The sequence below is a fragment of the Lepisma saccharinum genome, chromosome 1 (assembly GCF_977018435.1).
Source record: "Lepisma saccharinum chromosome 1, izLepSacc3.1, whole genome shotgun sequence".
NCBI lineage: Eukaryota > Metazoa > Arthropoda > Insecta > Zygentoma > Lepismatidae > Lepisma > Lepisma saccharinum.
In genome coordinates, this window is record NC_139229.1 from 22,038,655 (window position 1) to 22,062,891 (window position 24,237).

General features: G+C 36.9%; 1 protein-coding gene across 2 annotated transcripts; it reads right to left on the minus strand.

Moving 5' to 3' along the window:
- Nucleotides 1-1,394: 1,394 nt before the first annotated feature.
- LOC145986926 (sodium channel protein Nach-like) lies at nt 1,395-23,806 on the minus strand. Of its 2 annotated transcripts, none has more exons than XM_083121451.1 (7): nt 23,651-23,806; nt 21,554-21,653; nt 17,470-17,776; nt 15,542-15,595; nt 12,611-12,710; nt 11,223-11,314; nt 1,395-1,874 (listed from the first exon to the last, which is right to left on the minus strand). In XM_083121451.1, the coding sequence occupies exons 1-7, from the start codon at nt 23,788-23,790 to the stop codon at nt 1,555-1,557; spliced, it is 1,113 nt and encodes a 370-aa protein (XP_082977577.1). In that variant the 5' UTR covers nt 23,791-23,806; the 3' UTR covers nt 1,395-1,554. The 2 variants fall into 2 exon arrangements, with proteins under 2 accessions (XP_082977577.1, XP_082977536.1); XM_083121410.1 differs by having other exon boundaries at nt 12,611-12,713.
- Between the last annotated feature and the right edge of the window lie 431 nt (nt 23,807-24,237).

Genomic DNA, 24,237 nt, shown 5'->3' on the forward strand with positions numbered 1-24,237 from the left:
TATGGACCGGCTGCTGGATATAATTTCCAGCTGCAAGACAGCAACACCACCACCAGTGCTCACTTCCAATTCACGACGTTTTAAAGACTGTGGGTTCTCCAGTTCCTATTGGTTCAACAGGAAGGCATTACTCAATATCAAAGGAAGATACTGATGCAGTTAAACAAATTTTTAGTTCATTGAATTGCTAATTTCAGATCTAAGCAGAGAGCAGGGAAGTGGTATGCTTTGGAACCTGGTATATGTTTTGGAACTTGTACATATATTTTGGAAGCTTTAATATGTTCTGAAAGCGTGTCTGTTACTTATCTTTATGAAGAATTAAAATGCCATGTCAAATAAGACTAGATTTTGATTTTATGAGACCAATATGTGAGCATGTGGTAATGGAAACTGGTTTAATGTATGGCAAAATTTTCAATTATTTATAAAACCTGTTAAACTCAAAAGTGGAAGTCCTCCTTTTCAGGGAATGTAGTACTGATCAACAGTAAAAAAATATTTTTTTTTGGGAATGGCATTTTTGAAAAAACAACAAAAAAAAACAACATAAAAACCAAAAAAAAAACACAAGGCTACAGCAAGAGAACTTGGACATATATTTCCAAACGGAGGTTATGATTTTAATCAGAAAATTATTCTCTTTCAAATAATAATAATAAAAAAAAAAACTGCAACAAAATATCTTGAACCGTTCCAGAGATAGAGCATTTTAATATTTTGCAGAAAATCGCACGTGAGAAATGATGCCCGAGGTGCCATCTTTGGTGGTCTGTATCTCAGGCCAGGAATTTTTTTGGACAAAACAAAAAAATACGGGTTTCTTACTTTGTTCTGAATTTTAACATATGTTTAATTCAATAACATCTGAGACTATGAAGGTAAAATTTTATCTTTGCCTGCCTGAATTGATATGGACTAGGCCCTTAGTATATGGCAATGATTCATTCTACAAGCAACATATCACCAACATTTAAATTATAGAGTTTGTATATTCTGTTCAAAAGAAACACCTAAAGCTTCTTGCCCACGTAGAACCAACTGTGATGTATCATGTCATGATGTATTTACTTTACAGAAAATATTTTTGAGGTTTAATTTCAGAATTTTTGATGGGGCATTTTTGTATTTTTATTTACATGGCATGAGCGTATTAATATAACTTTGTACTATCTGAGCATTCAGGATTTGAGGCATTTCTTCTATGAGTGGTCCTACTCCATGTACTGTATATAACAAAATTCATCAGTCTTAAAATTATAATTTGAATGTTGCACGAACAAAAGTTATTGTCATCCTGAAGCCTATATTCTTCACAGACAAGTGAAGTCGATGGTAGTCAAAATTTAAATATTTGTAACAATTTTTTGTTAATGCTTTTCATGCATTCAGGCTATGACATCATGCTCTTTTTTTTTTTCCATTCGTTAGCAGACACCAGAAAGTTATTCATAATTCTATTCAAACAGTTCACTTCGAATACATACTTTAATCTAATTGTATGTCTAGAATCTTACAATTTATATGTGAATGCACCATTTGGAAAAAGAGTTTTTACATTTGTTGAAGGTAAGGATTGAACTCTGGAATCTGCATACTAGGCCACCAGTCTCTTCTCATTCCAATCGAGCGTCGTCTTGTGTTGTAGACCATTGGCATTTCTGGTTGTTGTGCATTATAGGGCATTGCTTGCACAGACCATGCAGTTTTTGGAAACTCCTTGCCCATCTCATAAGGTTCTACCTGGTTCTTGTTTTGTTTCTTTCTTTCCAGCCTTACAAGGCAGCATGCACGCATAGTAAAGTAGTAGATCATCTCAAAGCCATTAAGGAAGGTGAATCCAAGAAATAATCCAACAATACCACCAAATGCCACTGTGAATTAGAAAACAAAAAGTTTTTATTAGTTATTTTACTGTGTGTAGCTAGAACTTTGGCAATACCAGAGCTAGGGTGACCAACTTTCACATTGAATTTACGGAAGATTAGTTGCAACAAATTTTGCAAACTTTAGATGTGCAGCATCACTACAGTAGATGTTTATGGGATATATATATTAAGTTAGTCAAAAAGTAAATGCAATGTTTTTCTTTTCTTCCGTAAGTTGGCTGTACAGCTTTCTGCGCTCGCAAGCCGATATATAGTATCGTTGTCTTCGCCTGTGGCAGGTTACAGCATCATCACTTCAGTTCGCTCTGCAGTGTTGCCAAGTAAACATGGCTGCACCACTGTCCGTGTGCATCACAGAAGAACAGCATTCTGTAATCCATTTTTTGTGTTTTCTGAAGGTGTACCAGGAGCTGAAATCCATAGAAGACTTTCAGCATAATACGGTGACAATGTTTTACCGCTGCGAAGTGTTTACCAGTGGATTGAAAAGTTCAAAAGCAGTTGAACAAGTGTGAAGGACGAGAAAAGAGCAGGTCGTCCATCCACATCCACTACTGATGACTGTCTGTGAGCTGGTTCTGAATAACCGACGAGTAAATGTTGATGAAGTGGCAAATCATATGCACGTTAGTCATGGTTCTGCATATGAAATTATCCATAACAGGCTCAACTTTCATAAAGTGTGTGCGAGATGGATCCCTAAAGAACTCACTGACGAGAAGAAGCGAAATCGTGTGAGAATCTGTCAGCAATTATTGGACAGACGTGATAACGAAGGTGAATCCTTTTTGAACCTGAGAGCAAATGCCAGAGCATGGAATGGAAACACCCTGAATCTCGAGTGAAAAAAGTCAAGCGTCTCCACTCTGCAGGAAAAGTGATGCTCACACTTTTTTGGGACTCAGAAGGGGTAATTATGGAACATTATGTGGAAAAGGGGACAACAATAAACAGTGAACGATACAGTGATATGCTTTCGAACAAGTTAAAGCCTGCAATTCGAAGCAAATGACGAGGTCGATTGTCGGAAGGCATTCTTTTGATGCATGACAACGCTCGTCCCCATACCGCTTCCAACACGGCTCAAACTCTTCAGAATCTGGGCTTCAAGGTGTCAGAGCAGCATCCTGCATACAGTCCCGATCTCGCCCCATCAGATTACCATCTGTTCGGCCCACTTAAAGATTGTTTAAGAGGCCTTTGATTCGACACAGATCAACAGGCAAAGGAAGCGGTGCATATGTGGCTTGCTGCTCAACCGAAAACCTTTTTTCTCAGGGTATCAGAAAGCTTGTGGAACGTTGGACCAAGTGTATTGAAGTGCAGGGGGACTATGTTGGAAAATGATATCAATGTAAGTTTTCTATTGTTGCTGTGAAAAATAAAAGAAACATGATTGCATTTACTTTTTGACTGACCTAATAATATTAAACAAAATAATTCATATATATATTTTATATAATATACAGGTCACAATACAGAATAAATATTTAGAAATTTCCATGTTTCTTGGGCGTGACCTACATGTATTTATCCACTGATGCTGCAGAACCATGCATTTTTTAATCGTTTTGTGCCAATTTCAAAAACTCTTTGCAACTTCACTCATAAGTAATAGCTTTATTATATCTCATCAAACTCGTATTATATCAGGATGAATTTAAATTTTGTGATCTTGTTTGTTAATGAAATACAGTCTAAGGAAAAAATAGAATGTCAAGGAAGGATCCAAAAATAGATAGCCTTATTACATTATGGGAGTTCCCAGGAAATGCAGGTGAGTTGGTCACTAGCCAGGGCAGATGTTTTCGAATTTTCCTTCCTTTTGAAAAACCACTGAGATATTAGAAAATCTGAAAAATCTAGAGCAATCACGTGAATCTTCATGGTTTGATTTCACTGCTGCCTAGGTATTCTCAATAGTTTCATGGCTGCATAAGTCTATTGAGCTATTGATAATATCTAGACATCGTCAAAAGCAAGAATTCACATGAATGCTCTAGAAGGAATTCTAAGCACACATAATTTTTTAGATTTTGGAATATCATAGCTGTTTTTCAAAAGGAAAGGAAAGTACGAAAGCAGCTGCCCAGGTGTCAGTCAAATGTCCAGCCGAATAAAAGGTAACTGAAACATTTTGTTTTTAGTGATATTACACATTACAGAGTAGCATTTTTTGGGAATATATACTAGTTACAGACATAATCCTCCTCCTCTTACTATAACAGGGGGTGTCTACAGGCTGGGAATTTCATGAATTCCAATAATTATGGACCAACCTCCGTGGCAGAGGTCTTAGCACAGCACACTGTGATGCCAGGGCTTCTTGGTTTGAATCCCAGCTTAGGCGTGGGTGTTCTTTGTGAGTGTCACTTCATCATATCACCATTCATCCTCATTATCACAATTAGCCAAAAAGTGTTATAAAAGCGATGCTAAATAACAAAAATCAAATCAAATCAAACCAATAATGATGGGAGAATTTAATATTAGTAATGTCAATTAATAATATCACTTGTATTTGACTGCCTTAGGTTGCACCTGAAAAATTTAATTATACCTCAATGACATGGGTTTGGACACAGGATAGTTACAAATTTATCTGCAATAATACAAGATATAGCTGATAGTTTTAACCCTTAACGGGCGTGGCCTTCTTCTTGGGACCTTCGACTTAGAACAATGCTCTCATTCTCGGAAGCAATAACATGCACTTCCCTGTCCTTTTCGGTGGCTTCATATTTTGGTATATTACGTGATCCCCTGGCACCATTTCCTCATTGATTTTTAGTTTCAGAGCAATAGATACTCATGGGTCCCACGGACCACGCGATGCCCTTTGCGTAAGTGTTTCTGTACAGAACCTTGTGCGAGAATTTGAGTTGACGATCCATCTTCTATTGGAAATATCTTTGCCACACCTGAAAGTGATAATGAAGCACTTATTTCCAGTGACTACCGCTACGATCAATGAGCTTTTTTCCCTCATTTTGACATGTGCAGATTTTTTGTTCTGTGTGAATTTTTTATGTGATTTTGTTTTCTTTGGGTAACTGCATGTATCTTCTGTGATAATTGAACAACAAAGGCATTTTTGATACCTTACAGTCATATGAAAATAAATTTATAGATCCGTTTATGAGTATGTGACAGATTTGTGTACGTTAGATGAACTGAGTAATAATAACAGAAATAGTCGATGAAATATTTATCAATACCATGAAGAAAGTCCAAAACTCATGATAATTTGTGTAAAAGTTCCCTAATGTTCCGATAAATTTTGGAATTGGTAAATTCAATGATGGGAGAAACGTCGTGCCCTTTGAGTAAGGATCCATCATGATGCTTGTTATGGGTTAATAATAAACAACAAATGGATGATTCAAAAATCTGAGTAAGGTATTCTTATACAAAGGTTTTGTTCACTGGGTATATCAGATCAGCTTTTAGAATTGTTGACTAATTATATATCAACCTGCATGTAAACAGTTGTATTGAATAGTTTTTCATGTGCTGAAAGGGAGGTATCCTCTGGAGTGCCTCAAAGTTCTAACTTAGGTCTGTATTGGTTTTTATTGTTTGTAAATATTGAGCCCGCCAGAATACGAATGTAAAGTTGTATTACCAAATCAAGCCAGTAGAAGACCATATAAAACTGCAGGCTCATTTGATTGATTGGTTTGGTTTATTTTGCTTTTTTCATCGATTGATTTGGTTTATTTTACTTTGTGTCTGCTCCTTTTGGCTAATTGTAAAAATGAGAATAAAATTGATGAAATTGATGAAGGAACACTCACATGGAACATCCATGCTCAAACTAGGATTCAAACACAGGACGCCTGGCATTGTAGCCAAGTAGCAATTACTCCCCATGAAGTTTGGTACTGGCTGATTTGTATCACTTTGTTGAATGGGTCTAAACAAATAGGAATGGTCCTGAATGTAGATAAGTGTAAGATTGTATTAATTAGTAATAAGACGACAGTTGCTTTCTATTATTGGAACATAGATGATAAAATAGTTCAATGAACAATTATTCTAAGCATTACTTTTGCATCTAATTTATTATTAACAAATGATTGCTAAATAAAATCTGAAACTGTAATTTTTATTAGAAGATTTTTTTTTTTACATGTGGTGACTATTACTCTCACCAGGAAAATAGACGAGTCACGGTCATGCATTTTTGGAGCTTCCCCTTGCCTCCTCCACACCCCTGGCCCTCCAAGGTTGCCATGCTTCTAAGTTGCACAGTTGACAACATCGCGTGGTGCACGTATGTGGTTGATTTCATCCTCGCTGGTGTATTGTTTTGAATTCGAATTTGAATTGAAAAGTTTGGGTGCGTCAGCACTTAGGCTATTTTGCACCCGTCACAATATACGGTGTCCAGCCCCTTACCATAATTAAAATAGCATAATTGCAGTGTCGTGTTACTAAAATGTTAAAATATTCTGACTTTTGTTAAAAGCTTACTATCCGTGACAAAAATATTGAGCCCTCTGTTTGCGTGCTTGTAAAATTGTACTCCGTGGGTGGAAAAGAGTAAAATATACCTCATTGGAAAGCTTCAAGTATCTATTTTTTAATAAGCGTCATCTAAAAATTATTCTTCATTGCATTTTCGTATTATAATGAAAAATTCACTAAAAAGTGTAGTTTTTTCTACCAGTTTGCAAGAACAGGGAACTTAACATCATACAGTTCATAATCCACAATTGATATAATATTGAGATTTTTTTGTACGTGAAGACGGATTGTTTTTGCATCTCTGTGGAAGAAGTCAAATGCAGATCTTCATTAGATGCTTCAAAAATTGAAATTTTAGGCAAACATGCAAACTTGAAATGCGTAATTGCAAATTCAGTTAAATTGTAAGAAGCCGTTTATATGACACATTTGATCCAAATCCAGAAGTTTAACATGTGTATCTCAAGTATGACCACAGATATAAATTATTATTGACCACTCCTAATATGGTAAAAGTTGTGGATAACGTATGACGAGATGCGGCCAATCTCAGACTCGGCAGGCTGCAGGTGACTTGTACAGTGTTGCCGCTTCGCTGCAGCTACACGGTCTACGCTGCGGGAATACTGGAAGTGCATTCCGTTGGTCCAATCCAAAACATTGTGGCAGTGTAAAGTAATGAATAAACAATTTATCATATTATAAATGAAATACATTTTCTTTGTATACTTTAGTTGTTATTATATTTTCTAGCTTTTATCCAATTTTTATACGAACGTCGTTTTCTTTATATCATTTTATGTCGCTCATTTAAAGAGCGTATGTGCAACGATGAGCTTGATTTGGTGAAGGCAATGAAATATCTTACCAAATATTCGAACCCGTGACTGCTGGCTTCTCAGTCTCCTCTGTATAAAAAAATAACGTGCCTGCGATGTACAGCAACCAACTTCATAACAAAGGAACACAGGAAAGAAAAAAATGCATGTATGCCTTATGTATGTGTGCGAGTTCAGGCAATAATTCATGGTAGGAACACAAGAGTGATAAAATTTGCATTCGTCAATTACAGCATCTGAACAATGCTTCCCTGTGCATGACAATTCACTTTGTAACCAAAACTTTCAGCTTACTTTCCGTGTCAAAGCTGCTGGCTGAACGCAAAGTTTAAAGGGCTGCCGGCCGCTTGTGGCAACAAAGCACACTTCGTCGTAGCAACAAGATGAAAAACGAGCGAGCCAGTTGCCAAGAGAAACAATTCTGTCTGTCATTTTCAATTCGCAGAATATGAAAAGATAAGCCATAAAAAATTGATTTTTATTGTATGCTCATTATTTAGATATGCTTTGCATCTCCATTGGGCTGACCATTACCGAGATTGCAACACTGTTATTAAACATTAATATTAGCTGTTCCACAAGTGATAGCTACATTATATATGGCTGAGATATTTACACATAAGCAAACTTCAATTACAAGAAATTTCATATTTTTACGACTGGTTTTCAAGAAGCTACACACAATTGAATTGACTTACATAAAACACACACGAAAAAACTACATTTTTACGAACATTTTTGTTTGAATAGAGAACAGACAGAGCTAAAATCAATTTGTCTTGCTTTTTTCTAAAAGTAGACACTTGTAACTTTCCAATGAGGCATATTTGACTTTTTTCCTCCCACGGAGTACAATTTTACAAGCACATAAACAGAGGGTTCAATATTTCTGTCACGTATAGTAGGCTGTAAAGGGGTACTCAGCACACACAAGGACAAAAAACTGGACAACACACAAAATAATACTGGCCATAGTGCCAGTCGCCAGTGTCAGTTGCCCGACTGCAAATTGCAGTCCAGGGTGTTATGTGGAAGTGAAGTTGACAATTGGGTGTCTTATGTGGAAGGATCACCCCACTGGTGTATTGTGTAAGGATTATTTGTTGCTTATTGGCAACACACTGTAGGTGGGTGGCATGACCTTGACTGGACTACTTTCATGCCATTCGGTTTAGAATATACGCAGTGGAGGCTGAATCATCCAGAAAATATACCTGATAGTTCGTTGCTGTGCGATAGATGGCGGCAGAGAGGCAGCCGCAGATGTGAGGTCTGACCTGGATGTCCATTTGAAACAACGATGTGTGATTGAATTCCTTCACGTGGAAAAAGTTGCACCAATTGAAATCGATCGACACTTCCTGCAGTTTCATGGAGGCAAGACAGTGGATGTTAGCACAGTGAGGCGGTGGGTGGCACGTTTTAGCAATGGGGAAAGTGAAGTGAAAGACAAATTATGTTCTGGGTGGTCATGCACAGCTGTCACACCAGTAAATGAGATGCATCTTGATGAGCTTATCGGTTCGAATTGGTGAATAACGACCAGGGAACTGTGCATAGAGCTGAATATTGGCTTCATTACATTGAAAACAATGTTAAAGAGACTGGAATACTGCAAAGTTTGTGTGCGGTTGGTGCTGTGAATGCTCACACAGGACCAGAAGGAGATGATTTTGAATACCAAGGAACATATTGTCAAATTTGGCTGTAGTGTCCTTCCACATCCACCATAGAGTCCTGATTTGGCTCTGTCAGATTTCCATCTTTTCGGGCCAGTAGAAGATGCATTGCATGGGCAACATTTCCCAACAGATGATGCCGTCATCACAGTTGTGAAACAGTGGACTAAATCAGTTGGTGGTGATTTTTACAAGCATGGCATACAGGCTCTTGTTCATCGCTGGCAAGAATGTGTAGAGAAAGATGGTGATTACATAGGAAAATAGTGTCTTGCAGCTGAAACTGTGCTTTATTGAATGGTGTATTGTGATCTTTAGTATCTGATGTGGTTAGTCTGGGAAAAAAAACGGAGGTATTACATTCAGAGCCACCCTCGTAGTAATAACCGAAGTAACTCAAATCTTTTCTCCACATACCTTATTTTCGTCCTTTAGTACTGGCTTACTTGTGTGTAAAATTTTAACTTGATTGAAGCATATTTGGAGATCACCCCATTTTACACATTTTTCTTTCCTCTCAGGATAGATCGCATATTATTGTAGGAAAAATCAAAGTCATTCAAAACTTTTTTATATGCAGGTTATTTTTGTCTTCTAGTGCCAACTTACCTGTGTGTGTAAAAGTTTAACGTAATTGATGAATTCTTGGAGCTCCCACTATTTTAAACATCTTTATTTCTTGAGGATTTACTATGTCATCGTCTACTCTAAGATTTCATCAGCTAAATGCATCCGACGTTTCGAAAGTTAAAGCAAGTAGGTAAATTATTGCCACATGCTCTTGATGTCCAGCAAGGAAGGGATGATTATAAAGGAGTTCTGTTCCTCTATCTTTTGTTTCTTTGAAGAAGAAGTGGAAATGAGTCATTTCGAGCTGCTGGTGCAATTCAAAGTGCTCTGTGGATGAGTATGTTTGTATAAGTTTTTGTTTTAAGTCCATTTATGCATGCTGACCTCCATGGTGGAGTGGCTAGCACACCATGCTGTGACATCAGGGGTCCCATTTTCGAAAACTGGCCTGGGCATGGATGTTATTTTCCTTCATCAATTTCATCCCTCATCCTTATCCTCACAATTTGCCAATAGTGGCAGAAAAGTGTAGTAAAATAAACCAAACCAATCAATCAAAGTTATGCACACAAAGGCTAATTGTGACTGGACCTATAGTTTGAAATGGGATACAAACCACTCTGTGCCTCCACTGGGTATAGAATCCGGGACCCATTGAATTACAAGGTGACCATGTTACCACTACTCCATCAGGGAGGCCCCTTTGTGGATGAGCTAGGGTATCTATGTACAAAATGTATTCCTATTTCGACATCAATTGACCTTACTAGAAATCAGTAAGATAATTGACTTATCTTTGTTTGTGAGCTGGAATGAAACAATGGAATGAAGTTCCTTGTGCAATTTTAGCCCCCTTGAATGTCCTGACTGTTCTCACGACTTAAACAAATCAGATTATGTCAACCAAGATGTAACGATCATTTTGCAGACTTTGATTTCTTTCTGAACACCTGGTTGCACTTGCCCTTTTTGATGATCAAGTGACCACGGAAAATTAGAAAAATAATTCAGAATTTGCAAAGACCTAGATCTTCCATCCTGCTTGACGTCTGATGATCACAGATAAAGTGGATAATCAGTCTGTAGTTAATGAACCTTGTGATAGAAGGGCTCTCTTTATTATTTGATGTATTGATGAAGGAAGGCAAAGCAATATCTCAACATCACCCTAAACAATGCATGAACGATCCTGTTGTCAATTAACTTCATCATAAGGTCTCACGTATGAAAGTAGAGAACAGCACAGTGGAACGAGACATCATTCTAATCCAAAATTATAATGTAACTCTGATAAGAGATGAAGAACAGAAATAGTTTCTTCTTCTTATAGCAGCAAATCATAGGTACAAATTTTCAACTTAATCACAAGCAGATTTAATGTCGTAGGTTTCTAAATGTGCAGCTCTTAAATAAGAGATACAACTTAATTAGTTAAAAGTGTAAATTGGGGCAACCCCTAACTATTGTTCGTTTAAAAGGTAAAGTGTTCCCCTGTACATAGCACCATGCCATGAAGGCGTATAGGGGGTGTGGGGGTAACGCCCCACACTTTCTTGAAAATATCCATGTGGAGAATGGAAACACTCATATCTAGATTATTGGACCACCCTAATGTTCATGCTAATAAAATTGTTCATCTTTTAGAAAACAGTTTCAGTTCCTTCATAATGTTATATTGCTATAATGACTCATATTTAATATCTAAGTTTCACATTTGAAACTTTTCCATTAAGGCATCATTATGTTTATGTAAATGGGATAAATATTGAACTTACCTAAAAGGTCACTCCAGCTGAATATTACATCTCGCTTATATTGCATCATGGGTTTGCGGAGAAGTAGGGAAATTCCAGTGTGTGTTTTATTTCTGAAAATAAATGTGATGTAATCTAAACTTTCTAATGTTGTTTTTGTATTTATATTTTTGTTATTTAGCCAGTGGCATATCCTGAAAGTGTGACCTGGTTTATGGCAACAATTCTTATTTATTGTACCTAGGAATATACAGGGTGTCTCATAAGTAATAGCGCAAACTGACACAGGTGAAAGTACAAGATAATAGAAGCAAAAATTGCAGCACATCATGGACAATATTGTGTGCTGAACCAATACTAATATCCAAAATGATGATGGCTCCTTCACAGTAATACGCCTGTTTTACTTCACAAGCTCTACCACTGCAGTGATGTTTTAGTTTGTCACTATGTGGTGTGCCTAGCTCGGTCGCAGGGCATCCTCCACAGAAGTTATGCCACTTTTAAACTTTCTACACCACTCGTACACTTGCTGCAGGGCCACACACGAATCACCGTATTGCGCTTTCATCCTGCGATGAATTTCAACTTCACTACTCAAAAAATGCATCACAGATCGCTGCTCTAACACAGTGCATGTTGACAATGGGACAGCCATCTTTGCACTGACGCGGCTTCCTTCTTCAGTGTTGCAGCATCATGTTGCCACTTGTTGGTCATTCTTTCAACCACAAGGAGGGCCTCCCCGATGGTGCAGTGGTAGTGTCGTCGCCTTGTAATCAAGGGGTCCCGGGTTCGATACCCAGTGGAGGCACATAGTTGTTTGGATCCCACTTTAAACTGTAGGTCCAGTCCCGGTTAGCCTTACTGTGCATAATGTGCGTGCAAAATACCAAATCACTCAATCAATCAATTTCAACCACAAGGATAACTCCTGCGAACTTACAAATCAATCGTACAACTTTTTGGAATTTTATTGCACTTTTAAAGTTTTCATTTGAATCACCCTCGTAAAATCAGTGTAAAGACTATATCGATGTTCCTACAATAAATTATTGAAATCTTTAAAAACTACCCTATTTTCGTATGTTATTTCTTCACTAACTCCTTATCCCGTGACGAATGAGTATTATATCGAGGTATTCTCTAGAATCTAGTCCTTACATTGATTGTCAATACACATCATTTTTGTGTTTCTTATCTGCTGTCACTGTAATAAAAGTCACACCATTATGATCAATGCAGAAATTTTGACCACGTGAAAGTTTGTTGGAAAACACATTTGTGACACTGACTCTGGTGACATCATGCATAGCCAGTCCATTGAACATTTCATTTGCAACTTTCTCACAGTGAATAATTACAAACAATACAGAAATTATTATATTTACTATTATTAACATACTTACTCTTCAGTCTTTTCAACTTGGAATGCTGTGTTCTCACATGAATGAAGGCACATGCATGGGAGGCCAGTGGGAAGCATTTTATCCTTAAGCACTAGTAGGTCTGCTGGAAAGAAAGGAAAATAAATAGGCTAATGATTAAAAGTAGTCAGTGTAATCTAGGACAATCATGCATTTTTTTCCCAGTGGAGGCCCCTATCCCCTTCCCTTACACCTCTAAATCCAGGCCTGTGTGTGTGTGTAACTCATCTGTGGTTAATGCATTGAGTGCATCTAGGATTACTCAACGTTGGAGCAAACTGGGGTAGCAAGACACCTGGAGACATTACCCGGGTAATGTGAGGTTGCAATTGCTACTTCAGGCTGCAAGGATTTCATGCTCTACCTGTGGTCAACATAGTCATTTGCTAGTGGCAAGATGGCAGACAGGAACCATGACCAGAATAGCTTCAAGGTTATAGTACACAAAGAGATGACTTCTGATCAACATTTACATAATTGTAAATACCTTACATAACATTGTTCGTATAGTTATTGATATAAATGAATGAAAATAGTTTTCTTCTGACCCTTCAGTAAAGTTTGATGTCCAGTGTGAAAAGCACGGATCGTGAGATGATTGTCAATTGTTATCAGCTGTTGCTCCCTGCTACTCAACACTGCATCCAGGAAATGCCATAAAACAATCCCAACTTAGAAACCGTGCTTTGTTATCCAATCATAACTCACCCTCTTCATCCTCAGGATTAGCCAATAGTGGCATAAAATTGATGTAAGAAAAATACAAAATACAGTTCAACTTACGAGGGGCGATCAGGTTGCTCTGACCCTAACATAGAAGGAATGACGTTATGATTGATTTTTTATTTTGTTATTTTTAGTGATCCTTTATATGCTTTCATTCTGAATTGCAAGTTTGAGTAACGTACAGTTTTCTTTTTACAGGGGTTTAACTGAGTGAAGTTGTGTCAATGTGCCACAATGGAGAAAACTGAGGTGAGAGCGGTGATCAAATATTTTGTGAAGAAGAAATGGATGGTATCCGAAATTCATGAGGACTTGATGGATACACTAGGGGACACTGCTCCTTCATACAGTATGGTGAAGAGATGTGTCGTGAGTTTAATTGTGGGAGAGAGTCGTGTGAGGATGAACATGCAGGTGGAGCACCAAAAACTGCCATGACGACCGAAAACATTAACAAAGTCCACGATATCGTGCTGAAGGATCCATCATATTGCTGAGATGTGTGGGCTGTTATATGGCACTGTGCAAAACATAATTACCCAGGAATTGCAAATGAAAAAAATTGCTGCAAGATGTGTTCCTCGAAACCTCACCCCAGATCAGAAGCGCACCCGAGTGCTCATCAGTCAAGAACTACTTGACAAGTTTTGTGCTGATATAGACTATTTCATTGCCAGATTTGTAAGTATGGATGAAACATGGGTCCATGGGTCCAGAAACAAAATCACTAAGCATGTAGTGGAAACACCCACATTCTCCACCAACGAAGAAGTTCAAGGTGCAAACGTAAGCCAAGAAGATGATGGCCTCAATTTTCTGGGACTGCAAGGGTGTCCTTCTTGTGGACTATCTACAAAGAGGCAAAACCATCACTGGCACATATTACAGGGACCTCATCAAGAAAAAGAGGTGTGGGATGTTGACCCGTGGTGTGCTCCTTCACCAGGACAATGCACCTGTCCACACCTCACGCATTGCGAGGGCCGCTATCGCAGGTGCAAAGTTTGAATTGCTGCCCCACCCACCCTATTCCCCAGATTTGGCCCCCAGTGATTTCTATTTGTTCAAATATTTGAAGAATGACATTCGTGGGCAAAAATTTTCTGATGATTCTGAGGTGATAAGAGCTGTGGACTCATGGTTGGAGGACCAGTCAGAAGATTTTTTTTGCAAGGTATCCAGACGTTGGAGCAGCGATGGGAGAAGTGCATTGGAGTTGCAGGGGAGTATGTTGAAAAATAATAAAAAAAATTGAAACCCTGTTGTCGCTCTTTCTATGTTAGGGTCAGATCAACCTGATCGCCCCTCGTATTTATAGACTGATGTCAAAAGTGGAGTACACTTCAAAATTTACTGACTTAATCTTGACCTTTTCTACAGTCATGAACACTTGTGTTGTAACTATTGCATTGTATGTTAATTGGACTGAACAACCTACAAAAGTCGGTGACTGTAATTGTTATTAACCTTAGAAAGCTGACGCGTCCTGTGCCAAACATTAAAGCTAACCATTCGTCTGCTGGACTACTGATTACTTCCAAATCTTAACGTAGTATAAATATTTCAAAACATATTTCATGAACTACAAAAGTTAGTATTTACCTACAAAAGACATGAATAGCATGCAGGAATGCAAAATTGCATTTTTATAAGTCTTCCTTCCTTGTTGTTGAGCAACTGCATTAGTTTTTGCATTTCCACATTCAGGATGTTGGCAAAATCTTACCAAGGACACAAATAAAAACCCATTAAAAACACACTGAAGAAGTGCTTGTAAAAGGACACCACTAATTCCTCATCAGTCTTTTTGACCCAAATGAAGGTTAGATGAGACCGGAGACTACGAAACCCCACAGAAAAAAATCAAGCTAAGTAATGTCCATAGTAGTCTCCAGTGTACGAAACATGATTCCTTATCTACGACGTCTCATCCAGAATGTGATGCCAGTAATGCTCTACAACGCATGGACGGAGCTTGAATATAGATTGGACATCTGTCACGCAAATAATGATGTACATATCAAGGTAAATTAGGTGTGTATAAAAACGTTTTGAGTTACTCTATAGCTAGAAGAAAACTGTACGGAAATATCTTAATGAACTTACAAGTTATTATTGTTTGTTTTTTAATTATACTTCTAAGCCAGACACACTGTACATTGTATTAAGGGAAATAATGTTACTTACTTCTTTTTTCCACTATGCATTTCATACCATTTCCATCACACAATTTACGTTTTTCTGAAAACCATAAAAAGTATATTCTTAGAACATTTTTCATTTCATTATTTAAATTTAAAAAGGAATTGATATAACACTAATCATTGTGTTTAGTTTTACAAATAGGTTACCTAAGCATATTTAGTACAAAGTGGTCACAAAGTGGGTGTATCCCCTTTTATTTTCAACACTACAATGGATGTAGTTGAATCCTTGATATGGACACATACCTGATGGTTTAAGAGTCCATAACATTGGTGTGTAGACAGTCATTTTCGTAGCACAGTCAAATTCTGAGCCATGTTCTGGCAATGTTTTGTGGAGATAATCCGGGGTTATATACATTGAAGGCATCTTCCACAGCTGCTCGTAACTCTTGTATTGTGTGATAATTAGAGCTGAGCCAATATAAATGGTGATGTATCGGTATCGGAAAGTATCGGTTGAATTCATCTACTGATACCAGCTGATACTTTCTTTTACAGGGTCCACAAAACTGCTGAGTGAAATTTTTGCAGTCTTATTATCCTGAAAATTATGCAAAATTCAAACTTACTTTTTATGTTGCAGTATTTTTTTTAAATACATATATTTTAATATTCTGATGTAATTTGTGAATATTCTAAAGCAAATTTCTTGATATATTGATGATGCATATAATTGGAGAAGATTATTTACACCAATATTGATCAATATTTTGAACAAGTTTTAATTATTGCAATTTTCAAGTATCGGAATCGGAAAGAGTATCGGCATTGGTTCAAAGTGGAATCAGCTCAGCCCTAGTGACCATGGTTATTTCTGACTCTGTCATTGATGAACCCCCAGAGGTGAGGCTGAGGTAAGGGAGCTGGATAATCTTCAGAACCTCTTCCAATCCACTGTTCGGGAAGGGTCTTATTCAGGTACTGACACACTTGCAACACAAAGTGTGCCAGAATAAAGTGCAGAATTCAACTATGCTACGAAAATGACTGTCTCAATACCGATGTTCTGGGCTCTTAAACCATCAGGTATGCGTTCATAGCAAGCATTCAACCATAACCATCGTAGTGTTGAAAATAAAGGGAGTTACACCCACTTGGTGACCCCTCCCCCTGGATTTTCGTTATATATGTAACCTATGTACATGATGCACTGGAACTCAGAGGCTAGGTCAAATGCAACTCGACACTTACAGTAGAATGGAGTGTTGGAAGTGCAACTTTTCTGTGTCCTCTTGTATGAAGAGTTGACTCGACTTGACTGTTAGTTGAATATTGTACCATGTAGAAAGAGGTATGCTAAAGCATGTACCAGATCTTTTATTCATGTAATCACTGAAGTAACTAATTGTAATCCAGATTTATATTTATTTTACATATTGTATGCAGTAGTGGAAAGGAATACTTTTTCCACATGTCTTTGATACAAGTAGCCACAAACAGTGCAAAAGCATGTAACACATTAGTTATTTACAAACGTAATCACTATTTGATTCTCCCTCCACTCAAAAGTACGAGACTTTCTGCCCTGAGCAATGCCTTGTGGTAACAAAAGTTAACTAACAAATACTGTATCGAATGTTGTGTGAGACAAAAACTAGCAGGCAATTAAGTAAAGTCACGGACACTTCTGGTTTATAACGATCACATTGAAACTTAATGGGATTGTTACAACCCAGAAGTGTTCGTGACTGTACAACACCACTAGTGGAAGCCTATCTGGAAAATCCAGCAGGAGGTCTATCCTTGTCCAATTCAGCCTTAACATTTAACATTCTTAATTTGCATTAACAGTGGTCTTAATTTGAACTCATACTTGTGATACTGCTCATATCGACTGATAGGCTCACCCTAATAAAAACGTTTCTTTTTTTTTTTTTTCATTACGGTTAATAAGAAACCATTTCTCACCTGGATTTGGATAGAAATATGGAGAACATCCACATAATTTCTCTATATGTTGCAAACGACACTGCAGAAAGCAAGCATTATAGGTGTAGAAAGGAAAGATAAGATCTGAAGTTGTTCCATCGTCAAATATCTGAAACTTCTTTGTCTCACGTGCGTAGCGGCAGTTTCTCTGTTTTATTGACAACCATTTTACTGCACTTGTGGCATATGTTTCTACTCCAGTCAATATAATATCTTGTCCTATTTCTTTTAGCAAGGTCTTCTCAACAGTCAGCAAAGGAGTGTCGTCAATTTGATGTATTGCTACCTGTAAAGAAAGTTATTACTTTGATTCCACTTTAAAATTATAGTATTGAAACAATTGAGTGGTTTCTTAATAATTAAGAGAATGGACATTTCAGGCTATTTTTTCTTTATGCCTTGTGAAGAAACTTATTAAACTATTATACTGTTCACTATAAAAGACTTTCATAATGTGTTTACATAATTCCCAGTAAACATTTTTGTTGTTTTCAGTTACGTTAATAACATTTTGACTGATATATTCTGAATTCATTTACTAATGATAACTAATGGAATTGTTTTATTCTTTATTTTTAAAATTTGATTTGATTAATTTTACTTCGCTTTTTTTTTGTGCCATTTTTGGCTAATTTGCGAAGATGGGGATGAGTGATGATAAGATGAAATTGATGAATGGACACTCACAAACATCCATGCCCAGGTCGGGATTCAAACTTGGGACCCCTGACGCCATAGTGCGATTTGCCAACCACTCCGCTATGGGGGCCGGCTATTGGAATTGTATCTTGAAACCTATCATTGGGTGTGGATCTTTGATTAGGTCAAATGCATGAATATTTCTGGAGATACTAGTAGTTGAAACATCAACAAATGTGCAGAAAAGTCTTTCAAATATATTGTTGAAATATGAAAGCACAAAACTCGATGACAGCCCACTACCTTTCCAGGAAACTCTTACAACTATAAGGACCCAGATTCAGCCACGAGATTACATTAGTTCCTCTCTCAGGATCGTAGAAACACTTCTGTGCAAGTTTCGTCACATGCACGCTCATATGTTTTAGTTTGGTTTTTCAACATGTTATTTTTTCTTTTCTTTTGTCAATTGTGTAATACCAATCTTGAATTGTGGAGTAGAGCATGAGTTCTACTGATTTAAGACAAAACTGCTCTTAACTCGTCTTCAAACAATATACGGCATAGCTTTAAATCATGTTGATTCTACCTGTTTATTCACCTTGAAACAAAATTATTAAATTTATTTTTTGTTGTAATGCAAAATCACTTCCAGCAAATAACATGCTACTCCTAACTACAAGTAGATTCTCCAGTATGTAACACACCTCACCTAAGAAAACCTTTTCCTTTTGGCCATTACAAAATATTTTTATTTACTGTGCCTGGATTTTATAATTAATATACTGAAGAGTTATTTAACTTTTATTTAAAATAAGAGTGTGGAACAGTGGAGGCTGGTGACTGTGGACTTAAGTGAGGGGCTGGTAGGAAAAAATGTAATAATTTAAAACACACTGTTAAATATCCTTTTATATTTGTCTTTCCAATGATGAAATGGGATTTCAAACAAAACACTCACTAAATCCTTACCAGGATTCATATTTCTCTGAAAACTGCATGAAAGGAAACGACGCGGGTAACAATATGCATTCAGTTAGGGTGACCAGACACATACATTCCAAAAGAGGACAGAGCATGGTGAAAAAGGAGGAAAAAGTCATAAAAAAGAGGACGACGCAAAAAAATTGTGACTCATTTGCCATTAGTCATAATATCATTAATAAATAAAGTACCAACACTTTGCTGACATATAATTGTGAAGATTTTTTCAATAATTTGAAATTTCCTCTTGTCTTTAAGCAACAAAAGCAATCTCCTAATCTATTATTTAACACATGACAATCATAACTAAGATATCTATACTTTGAAGCACAGAATTTTACTCTTTTTCCAATTCTTGGATATTAGAATGCAATATACCCATAAGTGAATGCAAATGTAACAAGTAAGCTTCTCTTAAATGTATTTCCAAGAACCTAATTTACAATTTAGGTAGTTTAGATTGGGTCAAGAAATATGATTTTAATGCCACGAACATTTCTAGCACTCTTCAACAGCAGCGGAAACTGACAACCAGCCACCTTACACTTTACCTCTGGTGGAGGGTCCCAGAGGTCCCGGGTTCGAATCCCAGCCTGGGCATGGGTGTTCTTTGTGTTCCTTCATCAAAATCATCATATCATCGCTCATCCTCATCTTCGCGATTAGCCAAAAGTGTCAGAAATGCGAATTAAAATAAATCATATCAATCAACCGAAAAGGAACTGCTCAGATTACATGTGTTCCACAAGTTTCAGATTGCGAAGCAACGAGTTAATACGTACTAATGACTAGGGGTGTGCGGGACCGAACTTTGTTTGGTCGGGATGGGATATTGTTCGCAAATTCCCAATGAGGTCAGGAAATTTTCTGTATGGGAAAAAAAATTCCAACGCTGTGGGAATCACGAACTTTACACTTAATTTTGTCATAAGTTTTTTTTTAATATAATCTAACAGTTTAAATTTCCGAAGTGTCAAGACACTTACAATGCTGAAAACATCAAGAATGAACCACTTTTAAAAATTACCATTTGGAAGTTTCGGACTCCTCGGAATCCCGAAAAGTCTGGAAATCATTTCTAGAAGTCTGAATCGGGATGGTAGATTTTTTAAACCGATCCCGGTACCGACTTTTCTGGATCCCACACACCCTTACTAATGACTCGCTTATCAGTCGGGAAAGTGATTGTGTTCAGCTCCTACGCTAGGTGAGCATTGCGTGAATACTTAACGCGCCCCAAGTGATATGATGATCGTTATGTGTGGAAACATTCTCTGTGGAGCACATTTGTTACGGACGATTCTATACTCTTTCCAGAAAAGGAGGACATTTGATGGTTTCTAAAAAATCTGCTCAGACACCGGACAGACAATTAAAAAGGAGGACATGTCCGGATAAAAGAGGACGTCTGGTCACCCTACATTCAGTCCACTTCTCGAAGGCAAGTGCAGTAGGTTAGTTTGTCTTCTCGTAGCTCTGAAGCTCACAGCCCAAGCAGTGATGTCGTGGTAACCAACATAACACAGCTGCCGTGTGCATGTACCAGTCAAGAATGTCAAGAAATCAACAGGTAGGTCAAGAAAAGGTCAAGCAATTATGCTTTTGGACAAGATTTTTTAAAAAAATTTTATACAGTCGTGAACTTTCATTGTTATATACACATACTGGGATTTGATAAAATTGAATATTTGGATATCTAAAATGTTATTGAGTTGTGGTTAAGATTTGTTCACTTTATTATTTATATTATATTTATTATTTATACATTCTTGTATGCGTGAAGTTTTGTAAAATTATTAAATAATGTGGCCATTTTCCATCCACGATGAAGTTTGAAGCATTAATTTTTATGTGCATTAAAACAAGTCTAAATCTCGTGTTAAAGTACATCTTCAGTTTTAATCTTAACCAACCTTGTGGTAGGTTTTTTTTTTTTCATTGAATCAAATATCTATTTTCGGGGAGGTGGGGGATGAAATAAATGTTAAGAAAAAAGGGGAAAAAAGGTCAAGAAAAAGAAAGGTCTAGAAAAAGTCAAGAATTTTGGATTTGCTATTTTGGTAGAGACCCTGTGCAGAAACTGTTATCAAGAGCAGGCCGTAACATACTACAATGCAAATATACATATTTCTTTTAATACTATCATACATGATGATGATAGCTTAATAAAACCATTTTTGTAGATTAATATGTGAAGTGTGACTTCAACTACTTCACATGAATAGCTGCCAGCATTGTGGAGTTGTAGAACAACGTTAATTACCGGTACATGTTTTTCAGAGTCCTCTGGCTAAAAAAACTAAAATTCATTAACATTTAAAATGCAAGAAATTATATTTCTGCTAGGACTGAGAAATGTAAAATCCAGGAAAGTAAAAATTGGTATTCCAGTGCATTTATATTTATTAAAATTATGTTTAATAATTATTAATATATTTACCTTTGCATTAGTAGTCTTAAATCTAACATCCAGGTCTGTATTTTTATCCTTATACATAATATAATCCAAATCATCTTTGCTTCGGAGAACCGAAAAAGGCCTGTAGACATAAAACGTAATAGATGTAAATAGTGTGTATTTTTTTAGCATTGTCATATATACAAAGAAATAATGGAAAGGGTTAACATTCAGCACTCCAAGGACAGTAAAATTTTAATACCTGTATTACTAATAATAGTAACAGTTTTACTTGATGTTAATGTTTACAAAATATCTATTATTATTATTAAACAGTTTACAGTTAATCAATGGTATACTTCCTGTTAAACAAAATTACTATTCTTCATTATGTTTATTGTAGGAGTGCATTCATACTTCTATGAAATAGATACATGCTTATAATTCAACATAATCAACCTGTAGTTCAATGTTCAACAGTGGGAAACCAGGTATTGGATGTTAGAAAAAAATACCTTTTCTGGTCTCATGCACCACAGACCTAGCATCAGCACAATCAAATTTACCACTGTGTAAAGACTCTTACATTGACCCAAAGTGATTAAAACTAGGTCTAGCATGTAATGAGGGTGGTATGTAGATCAAATTTCATGTTTTGCAAAGATGTCATGATGGTATTTGTCATGAGGCCTGACATTGTCTTTGAACGGGACACTCCAATGTATGGTTTTGCAATAGGTAATAGTAGATTCAGCTGTTCACAGTTTGGCCCTTGAATAGATAATGATTACTAATTATCCCCCTTCTTGTTTCAAAAAAACTGTCAGTATCACATTTTCTGCATCTGCACTCTTTACAGCCTTGGGAAACCTGCATGGTCCAATTCCATATGGAGCTTTGATCACGGGTGTGAAACGGTGCACCTGGTTTTCACTACGACTCATGTATTGAGATATGCTAGTCCTTCAGTTTCATATCGATTCAGAAGCATCTGATAAGTAACCACACGATTTTCTTTCATCTTTGTTGTGAGAATCTGAGGCACTCGCCAGGCATGCACTTTTCAGTGGCTGATGCAGGACTCATGTTCATTGATGTAACCACTTCATCAAGAGTAAAACATAGTCTCTTCCAGGTCAGGCCCTCAATAACTTGAACCAGGGGTAGACAAAACTAAAAATGTTTCACTTGTCACCCCCATTTTCTCAGGAGCCAGCATTTTTTTAATACGCTAAGAAAGCCGTGAATCCAACTAAGATAAAGCTACACACTTTACAACGTGACCTTTTAACATTTAATGTATTAATTAACACAATACTGGATTAAAAGTAATTCATTCTTGCACTGAAATGTCCATCCTAAAGAAGGCTCTACCGGTAACAGTATAAATAACTGTACAATGCATTCTGATATATATGCCCAAATCTACCATATCTCTGCAGATTTTAATGTTCGGTTACCAACAGTGCAAAATTTATAATGCCATGTTTATTTCTCTGATTTAATTGTGCATGTGATACAGGACACACAAATATGAAAAAATAACATACCATACTGTTATTTAAAAAGATTAATGGAAATTTCCATAACTAAACTTGAATTATTAAAAAAAAATTAAGAACTAGATTTGAAAATTCAGAAGCCATGTATTTTTCTACACAAAGCTAACAGGTCAGTTAGGCCAGTCAGCATCTTCAAGGCACATGATGCTGTTTTTGAATTTTTCAACTCGCCCATACTCTGTTCCATGAGCATTATGATTCATTGCAGAAATTGAACAACTCCATGCAATTTAACTTTTGTGCAACACTCAGTTCGGCCTACCATGTTTGACACTCAATGGACAATGGACTTCTCAGAGGCGGTTGTCAAACCACATACCACAGTACCCACTAGATAGCAGAACACAATCTCCATGAAAACTATGTCTACTATTTGTTTTGTAGTAAACGTATAAGACATTTCAGTTTATTTTATGACTGTGCCTTGGATAAGCTACTTAAAGACCATGTGTACCAAAGCAAAACCTAACTGGTAATATTTGATCTACCACTTTTACATAACTAATGAAAATTCTCTGGTTATTTAATAGATTTTTGTAAACTAAATATACATATGGAACACATAAAATTAGCATACTTCATAATATTTCCAGACAGGAGGCTGTTGAATGTGAAGCACATCCCAATTTCAGTCAGTAATGGAAGGAATTTATCGCAGCATCTGAAATCTTCACCCTTCAAGGTGCACTCCGAAAACAAATCTTCACATTTCATCATTTTCTGTGAGGACAAAAGTAAGACACATAAATGTCATAGTAATAAAAGAAAAAAAGAACTGACATGATCATGATTTAATATAAGGAACTCTGCAACCATACAGTGAGGCAGCTGGATGGAAGTGGGAAGAACATTGCCAGCAAATGCCAAGTATCACTTGGTCCTGTACAAAATGTGTCCTGCTGGAAAATTCTGCTATTTTCAACTGTCTTCTACTGTGAACTAGGAATTGCACTCAGTGATTGATGAGAGCGTAAGGGGTGGCCTTCTGGTAAGGCACCCAAATGTCAACGTCAGTTCCATGTAGTACAACCTGTGGTAACTGCTTTTTGCAGGCCAATGAAGCTCTGGTGTCTGGACATAATCCTCTGTAGGGTTGTGTGTGTGTTGTCCTGTGTTTTGTCCTATGTGCTGAGTGCCCTTTTACAGCCTCAGCTTTAAAATCAG

Bases quoted from the DNA above. Each gene is read 5' to 3' on its own strand.
- LOC145986926 (XM_083121410.1), bottom strand. From the start codon at position 23,790: ATGATGAAATGTGAAGATTTGTTTTCGGAGTGCACCTTGAAGGGTGAA. The intron at 21,654-23,650 runs GTATGCTAATTT...TTATGTCTACAG, and splicing joins CTGTCTGGAAATATTATGAA to GCCTTTTTCGGTTCTCCGAA. The intron at 15,596-17,469 runs GTGAGAAATGGT...TATGGTTTTCAG, and splicing joins ATATTTCTATCCAAATCCAG to AAAAACGTAAATTGTGTGAT.